We start from the raw sequence: 19,643 nt of genomic DNA, 5'->3' as shown, positions 1-19,643 counted from the left end.
AATAGTAGTAGTAGTAGTAATAATAGTAATGGTAGTTGTAGTGATATTAATAGTAAGGAGTGTATCGAAAAGTAGTTAGCAACATTGGGGGTGTCGGTGTGCACTTGCGAGGCTGCATAGACGGCAAAACCTGGAAGCACGTGGTCAGTTGAAGTCTTGTAAACGGATAGCTGCGTGCTTGTTGCTGTGTTCCGAGTTGAATGGGAAATGTCGCGTGTGAAACGGAAAGTGAAGTGGGAAATCCTGCACAATTGGTGCACCGTCAAAGGCATAACATTCAATCAGATAGGAAACAAGTGTGGGGTTCATCATACAACTGTGAATTCGGTCATTGAGAAATTCGGTGAACATTACAGCTTTAAAGATATGCTGAGATCCGGGCGAAAAAAGGGTTCCAGAAATCCTGGACTCGATCGTGAAGTTGTGCCGTTGATACACCAAAATCCATCAATGTCTGTGAGGGATTTGGCTACCAAAGCGAGAACGTCCATAGGAATGATTCAGCGTATCAAGGCCAGACATAGTTTGAAGACCTATAAGAAGCAAAACAAACACCAAAGCAGAGACAAACGGCACAAACAAGAGCCCGCAAACTGTATGACAACATCGTAAAGCCACCGGAGGGATGTGTGTTGATGGACGATGAAACGTACGCAAAAGAGGACTCAAAAACACTTCCGGGACCCCAATATTATACTGCACTCAATGCTGAGGATGTATGTGCTGCACACAGATAGGAAAAATTTGGAAAAAAAGTACTGGTATGGCAGGCAATCTGATCCGGTATTTTTTTTATGCGGAATCCACCATAAACGCAGAAGTGTACCGAAAGGAATGTCTACAAAAAAGACTGCTGCCATTGTATAAAAGGCATGCAATCCCCCCTTGTTTTGGCCCGACTTAGCAACAGCACACTATGCTAAGACGACAGTACGGTGGCTCAATGAACAGAACATCGAGTTTGTAGGGAAACACATGAATCCACCAAACTGCCCACAATTCCGTCCAATCGAAAGATATTGGGCAATTGTCAAACGCAACTTCCGAAAGAATGATAAACCAGTGCGCAACATGGCGGACTTCAAGAGAAACTGGGCTGCAGCATCGAGGAAATGCACCGTCGAGACTGTGCAACGGTTAATGGCGGAATTAAATAGAAACTACGTTTATATGTACGACGGGACATGTAAGTTGTATTTTCTTTGTCATGTAGATACAGAGAGGTTCTCTATTAATAAAACTACATCACTTTTTATCTTTTCTTCTGACTTTCCTGACATATGCAATGTTGCTAACTACTTTTCGATACACTCCTTAGTAGTAGCAATTGTTGGGATTTAAGAGTGGCAGTAAGTGTTTTATTAATGACAGTGACAAGCCTAAGTAAATACGAATTAATATGTGCAAATAAGACAGAAATAAGATACACTTGGGTATCGAAAGTAAACAAGATAAAAACTAATTATGCTATCCGGTTAATGCCAGAACGTTGTTGATTTCTTAGTGCAGTTAATTCAATCTAAACGTAATATTATATTGAATGAAAAGTGTAGTATTATTAGCAGTACATATAGTGAAAAATGACAGTAGAAAAACCATCAAAATAATTCACAGACAATAAACAGAATTAAGTGCTAAGTGAAGACGGTGGATTCTTCTAGAACAATCAAATATCGGTGAGAGTGTTCCTTTATTTTACATAATAAGTGTTTGCGTCAACTGATATTATTAGTATTCAATTGTGTTCGTTCTTTAAATATGTTTACATTATGTTAAGTATTATGTTAATGGAATAATTCAAAATGATCAATGAGATTGAAATAGAGTCCTCAGAATCAAATTTCCAATTAGATAACCATATAATGGATACCGACAAATTAGTAATACTAAATCAGATAATATAAATTCACAGACGGTCAACTCGATGTCATCTTTCGAAAGTGGCATTCATAATCCAGTTGATAATGTAACAGTAACTATTAAAGATCACAACAACATCACGCAAATCGGTAAAACAAAATACTTATCGCATCATGTAGCTCCATATTTTATACTTGTCAAATCATCCATAGAAGAACTTGGGAAAACGCATATAATGTCAATTGGTAGGAAACTATTTCTTGCGGAAATCCCAGCCATAGAAAACGTAAATAAAATAGGAAGAAACCTATTAAAAATTAAATTCAGATCAGGAGAAGAAGCTAACAAATTCCTTGAACATCCCATTCTTCTTCAAAATAAATGGGAAGCATATATACCCTATCACTTAATCTACACTACCGATTTTCCTGTTACCTCTCTGCTCGAAGAATACATCGAAAAAACGGAAAAAAATGAAATCCAACCAACTTCTACAGTAATATTAAGTTTGATTCCGAGGAATTGCCAACAGACACGCACTGTACATACATATATACCTGCCATAAGACAATGCATCTTGACATGCAACAAATTTAGCCATAGAAACCATAATTGTTGCTTAAATAAAGTGTTATGTGTGAAATGTAGATCACCACATCCAGTAGACACAGGTACAAACCCACTTCATTCCATCAACTGTGGAGGGAAGCACTCAGCGGACTATCCGCAGTGCCCAAAGAGAATTAGACAAGGTATACAGATGGAACTCATGGCGAGGGAAAAAATAACATTTAACAAAGCTTATGCCATTTTCAAAAAAATTACTAGTGCTACAAAAAATCATATCCTGGTATATTGATTCATATAATAATAGTTATAATTCAATTTCTGAGAATAACTTAGCTACTACTCAGCACAAATCTTACGTGGCAGCACCTAATTATGATAATATGCCACCATTGGTAACACATTTGCCTCCAGAGGTCACCTGGATATTTATCCATGAAAAAGACCTAATGATTCTACATGTTGAGAAAACATCAAAAGTTACAACAAAAACAAGAAGTGTGCTCAGCCATCATCATCTTTTGAATATTCCCCCGAAGTCAAGCAACCCGCAATGGAATTTGATTCTGCACAAAATAATATTAAAACTCAAAATAGAGAAGACTCAAATTCATTCAAAAGAAAACCTTACTTGTCTCAACATGATTCTCAAAATAGATTTGAATCTGTAAATTTAAATTCGAAGTGATTACCTAATATGTTTTCTCCAACTTCTATAAACCAATCAGGATGGAAACATACAACACAAAATCAAGACCAATGGATGGATACTGCTTCATCCTCTAATTCGAATCTAAATACGCAAATCAACAAACATCTCGAGAAGCTATTAGAAAAATTATTTCTTCATTTACCACATCATATGCGGGAAACTACTCACAAACAGAATTTGAATCAATGCTGAATAACTTATATTCATTATTAAAATTATAAAGTATCATTTTACATGGCCAATTGTACAAAGAAAGACTTACCATTATTTAATGGAATTCACAAAGCATATATGGAAAAATGCAATATCTCAAAACATTAGTCTCTAATTTCTCTACATATGTTATACTAATACAAGAAACTTGGCGCATTCCAAAAATTCTCTTGAAACTTAAAGGTTATCAATGTGTTTATCATATTCGTTATGATGCTCATGAAGGAATCGCCATTTGTGTCAGAAATAATTTGAATTTCAAACTTTTCATATTAATTTACAATATACATATCCGTATATCCAACTAATTGACATAATAATCTGGAGCTTAAAAGTACTTAACACCTATATTCCTCTTAAAATACCTGTGGATGACACTTTCTGGCAGCAATTATTCTCTAACAATGATATCGATTACATAGGCGGAGATTTTAATATTCATTCAGAATTATTGGGCTCAAATAAAACTGATTCTGTCGGTCGGACCTTTCTCAAGGAACTCTTAGACTCCTCCTACCTATACCTTAATGATGACTCTCCTACATGAATACAAAGTAATACATTAAGTGTTCCATATCTCATACTAACGAAGAGCGTTCACTACGTGGCTGAATGGCAAACATTTTCATACTTGCTCAAGCGATCATTTCCCCATTATTTTTAAAACACAATTCATTTAATATGGAAACAATTATATTTGGTCTAGGAATTAATTCGTGCGGTTGGTACGCACACATTGAAGCTGTAGTACAAACACAACATACATAAATACCTTAAGAAAAATACTGTCCATCGCTAGCCACCACTTTCGCCCATCTGTCAGGCAATGTACGGATTCCGTGGCGAAAGAAGTCCTCATCCTTGGAAGCGATCCAATCAGAGACCCATGTTTCGATATCTTCTGAAGAAGTAAACCGCTGTCCAATCAAATCGTTGTTCATGCAATCGAACAAGTAGTAGTCCGAAGGAGCAACGTCTGGTGAATACGGCGGGTGGGGTAAAACTTCCCATCCGACATTTTCTAAATAGGTTTTGACCGGTTTTGCGACATGTGGGCGAGCGTTATCATGTTTAACAATAAGTTTATCATGTCTGTTCTCCCATTCTGGTCGTGTTCTGGCCAGAGCTTGCTTCAAACGCATTAATTGTCGTCGATAACGTTCTCCATTCATAGTTTCACCCGGTTGCAGCAGCTCATAGTACACCACACCTTTCATATCCCACCATATGCACAGCATAACCTTTGCACAGTGAATATCTCGTTTTGGTTGTGATGGACCTGGTTCACCTGGTTTCACCCAGGCCTTTTTTTCGTTTAGGGTTCTCGTAATGGATCCACTTCTCATCACCCGTAATAATTCGATGCAGAAACCCCTTTCTGCTCTGTCGTTGAAGCAGCAATTCGCAAATGGTTTTTCGTCTTTCAACGTCTCTGTCTTTCAATTCATGTGGAACCCAATGTGACATCTTTTGAATCATTCCCATGGCTTTCAAGCGTTTGGAGACTGTTGTTTGATCAACGCCTAATGCTGCTGCAAGTTGTTCCTGCGTTTGACACGAATCCTGCTCGAGCAATGCTGTCAGTTCTTCGTCTTGAAATTTTTTTGGCTGTCCAGCTCGCTCTTGGTCTGCCAAGCCGAAATCACCACTTCTAAACCGTGCAAACCACTTCTGACACGTTCGCTCACCTAGAGCATGGTCACCATACACTTCCACCAAAATACGATGACTTTCAGTCGCACTTTTCTGCATGTTAAAGTAATGCAGCAGGACACCCCGCAAAAACACTTTATCAGGCACAAATTGCGCCATGTTCACTTAACTACAAACTGGTGTTGTTGACGCTTTAATCCACTGCCCTATACTACGAACGATACGCGATGACAGGGGTTTGCAACACATGTGTGGATACACGGAACTGTGGGACGCTCCGTTCGTTGCGCCATATCTTGTCCACCCGCACGAATTAATTCCTAGACCAAATAATTGTATGAAAGATATTACCTTTGAATCAAAATTACAACACGTGTCCACAAAAAATCAATGATCAGAATATCAAAATATAATACGAAATCGAATTATTCAGCCTAATAACTCTTCTGAAATTTTTAGACTGATTAAAGCCACGGGTTCATCTTTAAATAAAGAATTTAAAAGTACTAATCAGATTTTAGATACTCATCCCTGGTCGCCAACACCATAGACCTATATGGAGGAATGCATTTTGTCAAAAATATGTGAATAATACTATTCACACCTTTAAAACTTTTATATCGACACGCTCACCCAAAGTTTCTTACAATTATCAACAACTAGCTCAAACGAAAAAATATTAATAATGCTAAACGATTAAGTGACAAGAGTTCTGCAATACACTATTAGATCGTACTCCGACCTATAAAATCTGGAATTTTTGAAAAAAGACTTCAACAATACCATTCCACACACGTCACACAAATTCATTTCTATAATCTAGAATGGATACCTAATTTCACCAAAAAGTAACTCCTTGCACTGTTAATAATGATCGCCGATTACTATCGCAATTTTTATTAAATAAGCCGAATATAGAACTTGACAAGAATTTTATAATGTCTGAATTAGAAACAGTACTTAAAAATATACATAAAAATACTATACCGGGCATGAATGGAATTAGTTATTTACATTATAAACAAACTACCAACCACAGGCCTATAGATGCTGCTGAATTATAATAATCAATTACATCAATTACAGCTTTAATACATTTCCTAATAACATCTGGCATAAATATTTAAAAGAAAGACAAGAAGTGAAACCAAACAATATATATATAAATTCATCTATTGAACAAATTGTCTCAACTGGACATATGGGATACAGCGAAGTAATATGTAAAACAAAGAATACAAAAAAAATCATTCATCCTTTAATAAAGTTAGATAAAGGATATATCAACAATTATTTCCTTATATATTATATATTACTTCCTTATATACAAATATATTACTTCTTTGGAACTTTATACAATTTATTTTTAAATAGATTCACTATTTAGAAAAAATAATTATATTTTCCTTTTTGCATTTCAAGCACATACTGGTGGTTACCTGGTGCGCCTATTGAACACTATTAATAGCGCAGAACACAAGACAAGACAAGATATAGTTTTTCAAGATAGATGGATATAAGATTACTAAGATATAGATTAAGAAGATTTAGATTGTGATATGGAGTTTATGTATGGATAGATATTAATGAATGAAGAAGCTAGTCAATGCACAGATTAAGAATAAAGTGATTAAGTAAGATAAGTTGTTTTAGTGATATAGGAGACTTCAGTTGCTTTATTTTAGTAGTAAAAATTCTTCTAACATTGGCTGAAAATTTAGATTCTAGTAGTAGTAGTAATACTAGTAGTAGTAGGAACGAGCTAGAAGCCCCGAAGGGGTTGGTTATGTTCTGTTCTCGTCATAAAATGGCCAAATTAAAGACTTGCCCAAATTTTCCTGTCCACTTTACATGACCAACTGGCTAGGATAGCGCCTGAAAATAATACAGTGTAGCGCGTGAATCCTGAAAAGTTTGGAATCGGCAAAAATGCGTACCGGACAACACATAGCTCTTTACAGTAGCGGAAAGGTATTCTACAGCTCAACGGCTCAAGAATGAGAGATTGTTCAGTCTACATTTAACCAATTTCGACTTACCTAAAAATTTAGAAGAATGCATGGCGCCATTTCCGTAAGTGCTCGATATGTTTTCCTTGGTTCCTAACAATAGCCCGACAGCGTAATTTACACTGTAATTGGCTTCTCTGAAAAAATGGGAGGGGAATCTTGTCCTATTCCCTTTGCGCAGCTTTCCAAAGTCCTTCCACAGTTGTCACACGCCGTTTTCCAAAAGCCCGCTTTAGCAATCCAAATCCACAATAGTCCACAGGACTTGCATCTGCAGATTTAACAGGTACCTCATTGAAAGGTATCACCTGTATACCACTTGCCTCCTCCATCTCTCTGTAGAGGGACGATCGTGAGATATGTGATGAGGTCTTGTCCATGTGAATGCGTACCAGATTGGCGTCATTTCCGTACATTGTTGGAATCTCACGGTCGTAGATCGGCCTCATGATCTGCTCCTGAAAATACTGTGAGTTTATTTTGCAGTTCTTCGCCACCCTACGAATCTTCAGTTTATCTCGGTAACAGTAGCCAGTAACAACCATGAACCCTTTTGGAAAGGATTCTTTACAGACACGGACCCACCTGCTGAAGTTCTTGGCGCCTTTCTCTCGGTACATGATGGCTCTCGGTTTGCCGCAGTCGGAAAGGTAAATCCATGCTTCATCGAACGTTACGACGTACATCCACCTTTGTTTTGACAGAAGCCGTTCGTACAGCTTCCAGGCGTTACACTTTCGTTCCTTTTGGTGGGCATCTGTGAGAAGATGGCCGCGAGCTTTCATGACTTTTTCCAGATTGAGTTGATGGTATAAAGTCCGGCTCACAGTCCCCAAAGACACGTCAAGAGATTAGCCATACACCTTTGTGTTGGCGGATTTTCTTGCTTTCCATTTTGCGAAGTTTCCTCTGTATGGTGGAGGTGGCCTTGGTGCATTCCCGCTTCCTAGGCACCTTGTTGGTGATCCAAATGGTGGTGCTTGTACTTTTTAATAACATTGTATATTCCACTTGAACTGATGTTCCAACCATTCTTCTTGCTCTGTTTTCTAATGACAGAAACATTAAAGTTGGCGTCATAAAGAGCCGCAACACAGCCTTCCCAAAACCGGCTTAGTTTTGGCTGCATTTTGGTCACAGAGCGAAAACCCACAGACTTGGAAACAAATTTAACACAACACTCACAACAATGGTCATGTTTTGTGCGTCATTGTCGTCCGCGCGGAAAAACAACTCCGCTCCCAGGAAGCCATTGCACAACAGTGCAGGACGCCACGAGCCAGGTCGGGTGTGTCCATTCTGCCCGGGAGGGAGAAGTACGAAAGTGGCCAAACGTAAGCTGAACAAGCTCTGTAATCTATTTGTGGTCTTATCGGATGTCTTTTCACTCCTTCTGTCATCCTGCATGTTGACACCAGGAAGCAGCACACGGACATCAGGAACGATGTGCTGTACTTCCGTGTTTTCAAATGGTTGTTGTTCTGTTTAATTCCATCTTTCGGGGCTATATCAATGGGGCGAATAATTATACGCGTTACTACGTATAATTACGTAGTTACGAATGTGACCAATAATGTTACGAATAACGTTACGAATATGTTACGGAAAATTACAGCGCATAGATTTTCTTTGCTGCCTTCCACAGTCCATAGCCTTATCCAAACACCAGCCAAATACAAATATGTAAAGCTGTACAAGGCTAGATTGTTAGAGATGTTTTCTCCCTACATTTTTACAGGCAAAGTAGACGAAATCGGAATCACAATGAAAAAGGGAATTTTAGAAGTCGATTTCGTGGTAATTATAAAAAATTTATAGGCTAGACGAGAAATCAATTTTATCCTAGAGAAAATTTTCATAATTATGAATTTCAAATACCTATGTATGGAAACAATTATCAACAATTTCCGAATCAGCACAAACATATCCCATTTGCTCTTTCTGCAGTCATGGTTTCACACAGAAGATATGTGTTTGTTGCGTAGACAGTCTTTAAACGCGTAATGTCTGTAAATGTGGGAAGTACAATTACAGATAACACTGTATTAGGAATTAAGGGCCATGTTGCAAAACCCTCCATTACTACACGAAATAATATGATCTTAATGCCATTATTGAATGAAGATATGAATGCTAATGCTGTATTAGATTCTGCTTCGCAAATACCAATAATTAGGGAAGATTTAGTTTCACTTAAGCCTAAAATATTGAATATCGACAAACGAATAAAAGGAATTACTTAGAATTCTCTTTTAATAAAGAAGATAGCAACGGTACGTTTCAAAATTAATGGGAGAACATTTCATCATGCTCTTCGCATGTTAAGTAATTTTTCTCAAGACATGTTGTTAGGAAATGACCTTTTAATCTCTCATAGAGCCAAAATTGATTTGAATAGAAATGTTTTATTGTTAAGGAGAATTGGAAAACCTCCTAGATTTGCTCTAAGTAATAACAGAGATATTTCAAAGGAATTATCACCTCAAGCTAATAATTTGGTATGTAATAGCGGCACAAAATAGCTCACTCCCTCACAAAATAGGTATCCTGAAGACGCAGGTGGAAGAAGACTTAACTCTAGCGATAGCGCGAGCTTAGCGAGCGTAAACAAAAATTAGCATGGGTCGGTAGCCTATAATTTAAGTTGATTGCTGTTTTTTTTGTATTAAAGAGAGGGATTTTGGGGGGGATCCCTGAGCCTACGGGCTCCGGAGCCTGGGCTCCATTGGATCCGCCCTTAACCCGCTCCTGGTCAGTTTTCTGTATGTACATCCACTCAGATGCACTTCATATTTATAGTATTTACATTATTTCTGTGGCATATAGCTGTGTTTACATGGAGTTCATTGTCCACAGATACCACCCACGCTAATGAGGGTGGAAGGAGACTACCATTCGAAAGTAGATATGTTTGGAGCGAGTCGGGGTTTTTACTCGAAAGAAGAAGGCCCAAACAAAAGATTGTAGGGATAATATCTAGACTATTTCGGCTTTGAGTAGAGTAGAAGGATCAATCTATACTAGGCATACTTCTATTCTCGTAAGACTGATTACTCCTAAAGTTTGCTATATAGAGCAGAGAAAGGACTAAGAATGAACTCTGTATAATGTTATATAGGATCGGTAGTGCGCTATGAAACTGTGTAACTATGAAACTTTAGGCTAAAGGAGTCGTAAGCATGCTGACACTGGTCTTCTCTCCACAAGATACTTGATTCATGTAATGTAATTTGTTATTAGTGCATATTATCATTATTAGTATATCATTGATAAGTATGATACTTCAGGCATCGCAAAACATAGATTAAAATAGTACTTTTGAAGTAGTATCTACACATACTGTTTCTAAAATATAACAGGTACTATTGTATGGTCTGCCTCTACCAATATCACGCAAATTAGGAGGTGAAGGACGAAAACTTATAATTCCTCCATATCAGTACAGCGCGTTATGTTCTGCTAATTTTGGAATTCGTTGGAATCCTAGAAGAACCAGAAGACTAACCCTTATTGGAAAGAGAGAGGAAGACCGGGTTCAACGAAGAAGAACTATAAAATTGCAGAAAGACTTCCAAGGTGAATGGAATATCACCATTTGTTGCTTTTAGTGAACAGTGCAATTATAACAATGAATATAAAATAAGCTAACTAAAAAAAAAAATAATAGTAAACGCTTGATTTGTCTCAATCAAGGGATATCTACAGAAATAAATATAAGTATCTACGGAAATATTTTTAATAGTAAACAAAGTTTAATAGTAAAATCTGTGTTAAAGGTTAATGAGTGGAAACAAGTGTGCTGTAAGCAGTGTAATGTCTTAGTGAAAGTCAACACAGAAATATTTATTTTCTCATCATCTTCCTTCAAACAAATCGTTATTGTTTGGAAGTTTGTGTTTAAATACGAAGAAATCATTCTGCGCTGCAAGGGTGAGTAAGGTGACATATCTCGAATTTCTATGTCAGATGTTTTTCTTTCAGGATGATCGAAATTTGAGATTTAACGAGGTACATTTCAGGAGCGTCATTTCAGATTCTGCTTGGGGGGGGGGCAAGACCCCTTGATATAGGTAAAATTTCGCGTTTTTCACTGAGTAACTACTATTCAATTAATAATATCTATATAAATCTCCAACTCAGGGGGGCAATTACCCCTCCCTGCCCCCCCTAAATGACGCTCCTGGTACATTTGCATGCTGTTACAACAAGAAAGACAGAGATATTGCAACCTTCAGTTGGCTACGTATGTGCCGTTGTTGTAAATCTTCTCGAGGAATAGGAAAGAATAAATAATGAACTTACAATTCTCGTGTTCATGGAAAGATAAAGAAAGGTAGAAATAGCAAGTGTTTGATTTTCGTTATTTTATCACTGTCCTAATTGCTGTTTATTATTCTAATTTGAGGGATGAAAAAATCTTTTTCGTTTGTGTGTTTGTTTTAATATTCAACATTTCTCTCCCACATTCTCTTGTTATTCTTTCAGCTTATAAATATTCACCTCTCCCTGTATATTGCACAGTTACAAGTAACACTCCTGAGCTTGATTAACTGGTGTAAGCAGTGTTGAGCTATTTTACCTATGTACCGCTTGCTCTTAACAAAATGGCCTGCAGTCTCAGAATTGGAAGAACTTAACGTGTTTAAAATTATATTAACAAAATTTTATAATAATAGATCTGTTTTTAATGATATGAAGTTATCTAGACTAGCCCAATAAGTATGATGTATAGCTATCAAGATGAAATTTATTTTTTTCTTATTCTTTAAAAGGTTTTCAAAGGTGCAATTGAATAGAAATAACAAAAGACTACACTTTACCTTTGTTGAAAACAGATTACAAATATTTTGTGATTGATAAAGAGCACAAGAAAGAAATAGAACAAACTCGGATCCAAAACTTTTTATCTAAGTAAGGTTTGGATAAGAAACATGGTACACACCACTCTTTATGCTTCAAAAATCTTCCCTATTAACATATTCAGAGATCTATCTAATATTAATGAAATTATTTTGAATAGGAGCAGGTATTTAAATTTGTAGAATTGACAATTAATTCTTTGTTTTCATATCTACTTTTGGATCTTTTCTCGAATCAATATCTTTCTGCCTTGTAATGCGATATAAATGAAACTCTGGGAACAGAAATACAACCGTGACTCAGTTGCCAATTATAAGGCAATTTATGAATAATAAATCTTTTTTGATTATTTACAATAGGTTTATTGTGAATTATTTCATGTGTATTAATATACTTTCTGAACTGTACAACGATAGTGCCTATTTTCTTATGTACTTTCTAAGTATTGTTTATATTTAAGCGCGAAAGTGCTATTTTAAAGGCACAAACACTTAAGAAGAAGAAAAAGAAAAATATAAAGAAATAATTTAAATATTTGTATAATATCGAAATATTTCTTAATTTCGTTGCTATGACGAGTTATTTATCTGCTTGATGTCGTTGATACGTTAACTAAGAAAGATAGATAGAACGAAGGGCCATCTTGAAAAGACTGAATGTATAATATTTTAATGTGAGAAACACGATATATGTTGAAAGTATATATATATACAGAGTCTTTCAAAATTCCTGCAAAATAGTAAAAATCTGTAACTTTGAAAGTACCACTTACAATTTTGTATTTTGTTTGTAATATTTAGCAGAAATGTTAAAATTTTTGTTGGCAATAATGAGCGGATGTAAACGTTGACGTCATAACTGCAAATCACGTGACAAAGATGGTGTCTACTCAAGAGAAAGAGCAGTGTGTGGCCTGGTTTTGTATGTGGAAATCTAGTGTTTTGGTGAGAAGAAAATTCCGACAAAAATATCAGAAACAACCACCTGCAGGTTCAAGTATCAAGAGATGGTACGATAAGTTCCTAGCTACCGGAAGTGTCTTGGATTTGCCTCGTAGCGGAAGGCCAACAACCAGTGTTAATGTGATTCAGTCCGTGCAGGAAAGCGTGTTGCGAAGTCCAAAGAAATCGTTGAAACGCAGATCCTTGTGCCAATAACAACGCTACACAATGTCGTTCGTAAGAAAATGATACACAAGCTTACAAACAAAAACCGAAAGATGTTCAGGATCTCCAGAAGAAGATACGTGATGTGATTGGAAGTATTAAGGATGAAGCACGTCGAAATGCCATTCTTGGATTCGCGAAAATACTTCAGCAATATTTGGACGTAAATGGTGCTCAGCTGGAGGTTTGGTGTTGAAAAAATGCTTGGAAACAAAATCTCAGATTTTCTTACATATTCACTAAAAGTTTTGTACAAATACAATAAATGATTACAAAGTTACAGCTTTTTACTTTTTTGCAGGACTTTTGGAAGACTCTGTATATATATTTAAAAGTGCATAACTGTGTTGTGTGATTCATGGTAATCTCGTGAACTGTATAAATATTCAATATATACATTTAGAATCAGGGAATGTAAAGTAACAGAAGAAATAACGTTACATAGAGTCTAATATTCCTTCATTACTCGTGTGAAAACATACAGGGAGATGTAGATTGGCTTTAATTTAATTTTATGTCCTTTTCAGGAAGACGTTACATGAGACAGGTCGTGGTATAAAAAACTTTTAGTTTCAATGATACCGAAATAAGACCTTCTACTTACGAAGAAATAAAAAGTGTAACGTACAAACATATATCATGGTTGGAAGAATTATAATCAATCTAAAACAGATTGCCTTTACGTATAATAACATTCACTAAAAGCTGTACCTTCGACATTCATAAATCATGAGTAAATACAATATATTTTAAAGGAAAAATCAACGCTAGAGAAAACGTACACCAATTTATACAGAAATGCATTATTTCTTATTTTGAAATTGTTTAGACTAATGTAAAAATACGTTAAAATTCCAAATGAGTAGCGTACAAATACAGTGTAAATAGAGCATCGGAAATCATTATTTTCTGAAAATAAGGAATGTGTTCAAGAGTCCGGAATTGATTACGTAAAATTGTCTGTATTTCAATAATTGTAGTACTGAATAGTAAAACTTCTCTGTAGGCAGACGATACACAGAATGAACTGGATGACACGAAGCCTGCACGGCGAAACCCGAGGAGAAACGCACCACCCAGGAGTCGCCTATAAATGGTCACCAGGAGATGTCCAAATTATCAGTTGACCAGTGATTGCATAACCCACAATACCTGCTCCTGAGTCACCCTGGACGAAGAGGTATTACGAAAAGGCTAAATCCCGGAGTGTCACCTTACCCAAATACCTGGAGCTGCCATGAGCTAATGGGTTCCAGTGCAAAAGAATTTCCTTCCTTCACCTTTACTTGTGATAAAGATACACACTAAATTTTTATCTTTGTACACACAATAAATAAATTGGTGAAGGGTTAAATCCCTGAATGTTGTTGACTCTATCAAAAGACATTACAATATTTACCTGTTTATGTTATTAAAAAATTACATTCTAGTTTGATGATTATAAAATTGCTAACTGAGATGTCTGTTTTTCACAGAGAGAGAATGGGTTTATGGAAATAATTTGAAACCTTTTCCCCTTGTGATTCGCATTTCCATGAAAGAGCAATGATAAAAATCTGTAATGTCATCTCTTCTCACATCCCGCCCGCTCCTCAAACTAGGCCGTTTAACTCCATGAACATGGACAAGAACAGCATTGGGACTAGAACTGCAACACATTGGGACTAAAACATGGACTAGAACTGCAACTTCGAAAAACTGTGGATTGGACACTGATATTTTCCGTTTTCAATTAGTTTTACGTGTTGTCTTTTCACCCTTTAAGGTCTAATTTCCAAACTTCTTTTCTTAGAGTATTTCATATCACAAATCCTATGTACTGTTCAAATTTGTAGTTTCTATGTTCAGACGTTTGACCTAAGTGTAGATCATAAGCAAGAACTTTCTTTATTTCTTAATTTATATTCTAATTCATCTTTCCTCGCCTTTTAGGTTAAATATACAGGGTGTTTCAAAACAACACTGACAACGTTTGTGAGGTGATTCTTAACAGCAAGATAAGACGAAAAATGTAGACCAACCTCGATGCACAAATGCTTCCTTTCGGAGTTATAGACTGTCGAAAACATGAAAAAATGAATTTTAAAGGTCCATAGCTCCAAAACTATAGGACCTACCGTAGTCAGGCCAAGACTTCAATTAGGTACTAGCATGTGCCCTATCGAAATATCCAAGTTTCAGAATCCTGAGATGATTCCGGCACATTTTTTTTTATACAGGCAGTTGGTGAGTACTTCAGATTATATGCCGGTAGCCAAACTCCCTCTATAAAAATTGTTTCGTGAGTACCTTAGGATTCTGAAACTTGGATATTTGAATAGGGCACATACTAGTTCATAAGTGTGTCTTGACCCGACTACGGTACGCCCCATAGTTTGGAGCTATAGACCTTTAAAGTTCATTTTTCATGTTTTTGGCAGCCTATAACTCCGAAAGGAAGCATTTGTGCACCCAGTTCAGTCTATACTTTTCGTCTTATCTTGGTGTCAGGAATTATCTCTTAAACGTTGTCGGTGTTGTTTTGAAACACCCTTCATAAGTTCGTTCCGCTGAAGCACCCTGTCTAATTATTTTAAACAATGAGTTCAAATACTATATTTCGTGTCTGCAACCTTCAGAAGTTCAATGATATAGACATTTTAATACAATAATTAATACCCCAATTCCCACAGTTTCTAATCGAGTTTCAAAAAATTCTTCCTCAGTTGTATTTTGCGTCACGGATTCTATGCACTGAACAAATTTGAAGTTTCTAGCTGAAACGGTTTGGCCTGTCATTTTCTCAGTCAGGACTTCTCTTGTATATAGGAACTTCCAGTTTGAGCAAGTAGAGTAATGCATTTTCTGGAAAACTGGAAAAGTAATGCACTGAGACCCATTCCAAACTTGCAAAAATTGAGAAACATACCAAAAGCGAAAAAAGAAGAAGAGAAAGTAAACAAGAAAGAAACAAATACAATTTTGAACGAACTTAAACCTTAGTTACTGAATTCTCTATGTGTGTGTGTGGGGGGGGGGTATGCCTGTTATTTGCAATTTTTCAATTTTGAGCCCTCCGTTCGATAGAGTATTGAAAACTATCTCAAAGAAGTGATGGGAGATTTCGCGCCAGTCTTATCGTTCCCGATATTTTGGCCAAAAATTTCGGATTTCAGGAGATTTAAGGAGCCATATCTCGGGAACTGTAGGTCATAGAGAGATATTTTGCGAATTTTTCATTTTTGAACTTTCCATTTTGAGCATGTGCCTTCGTAAAACAACATATCCTAGAACGTTTTAACAGAACTCTTTAAAAAACATTTGGTAAAAAAAATAGTACTGAAGAAATTATAAATGGATAGATATATTACAAGAATTGTTATAAGAGTATAATAATAAGATACATAGAATAATTAGTATAAAGCTTTATAAGTTCGTTCTGGCAATGCTTTTGAAGCATTATCAACTGGTTAAGAATGGTATTACATCAGACTAGGTCGTAGAATACATTAATAAAATTAATGTAGGTATTCATTATCACACGTTACAAAAGTAGCAAAATAATGTAAAAAAACAACAACATAATACCGAATAATAATAAATACTCACAAGTTCCTCCTCCACTGCTTGGTATTGTTTTGCCATTTGTTCAATTTCTTTAGGAAGAAGGTAAGTACAAGTACAATACAACAGTACAAATATTCCACAATATCCATGTGATTTTCTGGAAAGTTCTTTCAAGGTCCCTGTATCTACATAGAGAATAGCAACAAAATAATAATTTATAACATAGTTAGTTACAATTTCACTTCTATACTCCATACAATGATTTCGGTCGAACATTGAAGTGAGTTACTAAACTAATTATCCACATTTATATATATATATATATATATATATATATATATATATATATATATATATATATATATATATATATATATATAAATGTGGACATCATAATATATATTTCAGCGCAATTTTGGCCATTTTTTCTGTCCGGATGTTTAAATAGAAAAATACCTAATTACTTTAGACCAGATAATTTTATATATACTTCTTAAATAAATCGCTTAAAAGAATTTAAAAGAAATTATCAAAGTACTTGAAAAAGAATTAGCTGGCTTAGACGTGATCCATCTAATTCTTTTTGTTTAATTTTATATATAATTCTTAGTCAAAGAACATTTCCTAACTTACCCTTCTCAAATTATCCTAGCACAAAAGCACTCAGAGAAAGGATTTAATTAATCAGTAGTTTATAATAATAAAAATCACAAAGTTTTCTTTTGAAGAATTTTTTATAATCAAATAGGTACGAAAATAATTTACGCGATATCAATTTAGGCGTCATTTACACTATACTGACATACCTATTGTAATTTATTTTCGCAACTATTTGATTATAAATAAAATAATGGATATCCCTTAATTAGTCGCATGCGGAATTTTGTTCCGCACTTTTACATTTTTCTTTTGGTTTTCCTTACTTTCGATCGTATGCTTTTGAACTTTTGTCTAGCTGTCTTTTAAAGTTTCATGATTAAACAGCAATACATATTTGAATTATTGCCCAAGCCGCTAGTGAATATTTTGTTATTTATTTTGGAGTGATGCATTTTGCGGAGCAAAGTTCCGCGCGCGACTGAATAAGTTACCCTTTTTTCTCCTACAAATTCTACGCTTTCTTTCAGTTTATTGTTTTTAGCCGACAACAATCAAGCGATTCGGTGACTACGAAACATATCACAAGCAAGCGCCACCACCACTATTTTTTAAAATTTATTTTACAAAAATATATTTTCAGGTACAGTTCATTTGTTAGCAACTGAACTTATAAGCGGTTCATATGTGCATTGTGCCCTCTGAAAATAAATACATAAAGAAGAGGGTCAGTCTTTTCTTTCAAAATGGATCATCATGAACGTGATCTAGACAGAATTAGAAACCTGTTGCTGGAAGTTCTGACTGAAGACGACAATTTAGATGTTCCGGATATGGAAGATGGCGATGAAGTAGATACCATATCTCTGCCAGTGAAGAATCAGCAGATGAAGGTGAAGTGTTGCCGCAAGCAGATCATGTGAAATCACTCTCAAACACTACTGCACAGGGACCACATCTTCTAAGAAAGGACAATGTCACTAAATGGTACGCACATGCTCCACGGCAAATTATACGAAGAAGAAGTCAGAATATTTTGACCCATTTACCAGGAGTCAAAGGACATGCTAAAGAAGCGAAAACGTCGAGCGAATTTTGGAGTTTGTTCTTTAGTACGTATATGCTGGAGAGAATTTGAATTTACAAACCAGTGCATTGAAACACATAGGGACGCTTATAGCAGAGAAAGAGATGCTCAGAATACTAATATAACAGAAGTAAAGGCCTTTCTGGGCCTTCTGTATCTTGCAGGAGGACTGAACTTGCAGGAGGAGGATAATTAGTCAATAGCATAAAATAAATTAAGACGACTATTAAAACAAATATTTTAACCTAAAATTAAATAAAAATTAAAAAAAACAAATATTAAACGAGTTTTACTATGTAGTTATTATGCGGAACAAAATTCCGCACGCGACTAATTAGGTAACTTTTTTCACGCGACTAGTTAATGGATATGGATTGAAATTAGGTAATAAGAAAGTATTAGGAAAAATTAAAGGTGAGCTTGTAAGTGTTGCAATAGAGGAAGTTGTTTGTCTTAAACCGAAAATGTATGTTATGAAGAAAAAGGGAGGTAGAGATGATGAAGAAGATGTAAGTGGAAAGAAAGATCAAACAAGAAAAGCGAAAGGAGTAAAAGTCAAATATTGTTAAATCAGAAATATCCTTTAAGGATTACGAAGATTGTGTCTTAGAAGATAAGGAATTGTAGAAAATACAGTGCACAATTAATGTATAATGTATGTTCAGTACAAGAAAACTTATTACTATTAAGATCTTATGATGATAAAAGATACCCTGTAGAAGATTTAAAGAAAGAAAAATAATAACAAAATTAAAATAATTATGAAATGAGTATAAGAAAAAATAGAACAAAAATACAACAGAGAATAGAAGAGTGAAAGGAAATATATATGTTTAGGTTTAAGTATTTAGATGTAAGTATTTATATTTAAATGCTATAAAGTTCTGATTAATTAAATACCTTCTCTAAGTGCTTTTGCGCTAGGATAATTTGAGGAGGAGTTAAAAAAGGAGCTTTAACTAAGAATTATATATAAAATTCAACAATAAAATTTAGGCCAACCAATTTTTTTAAGCATTTTGATAACTTTATTTGCATGTTATAAACGATTTATATAAGAATTATATATAAAATTAGCTCTCCTAGTTCAATCTTGGAGAGTGAAGGTTTTCCTCATCAACTATTTAGTGAAATTTTCATACACAATTATTTTATTTTCATTGCTTGAGTATATGTAAGTAACTATGTATTTTTCTATTAAAAAGTCTGGTCCAAATATGGCCAAAATTGTGCTCAGACCGGAAAGAATTTGATTTCAATTAATAATATTCCTAATAGCAATGGCCGAACCTTAGATCTTGTTCTCACAAATCTCTCAAAAGTTACAGTTCAAAGAGAATGCGATCCACTGGTAATAGAAGATAAACATCATC

The 19,643-nt window shown here is 35.3% G+C and overlaps 1 protein-coding gene across 1 annotated transcript in view; it reads right to left on the bottom strand.

The window, feature by feature from the left end:
* LOC145667305 (phospholipase B1, membrane-associated-like) overlaps positions 1-19,643 on the bottom strand; it is a 123,587-nt gene that overhangs the window by 6,118 nt on the left and 97,826 nt on the right. The window contains exon 6 of the mRNA XM_081734906.1: positions 16,629-16,771. Coding sequence (XP_081591032.1) covers positions 16,629-16,771 — 143 coding nt within the window. The remainder of the gene's footprint in view (positions 1-16,628; positions 16,772-19,643) is intronic.

This window comes from Thermobia domestica, chromosome 1, assembly GCF_964235325.1.
Source record: "Thermobia domestica chromosome 1, izTheDome1.hap1.1, whole genome shotgun sequence".
In the NCBI taxonomy this organism is placed as follows: domain Eukaryota; kingdom Metazoa; phylum Arthropoda; class Insecta; order Zygentoma; family Lepismatidae; genus Thermobia; species Thermobia domestica.
This window is presented reverse-complemented; position numbering and strand designations above follow the sequence as displayed.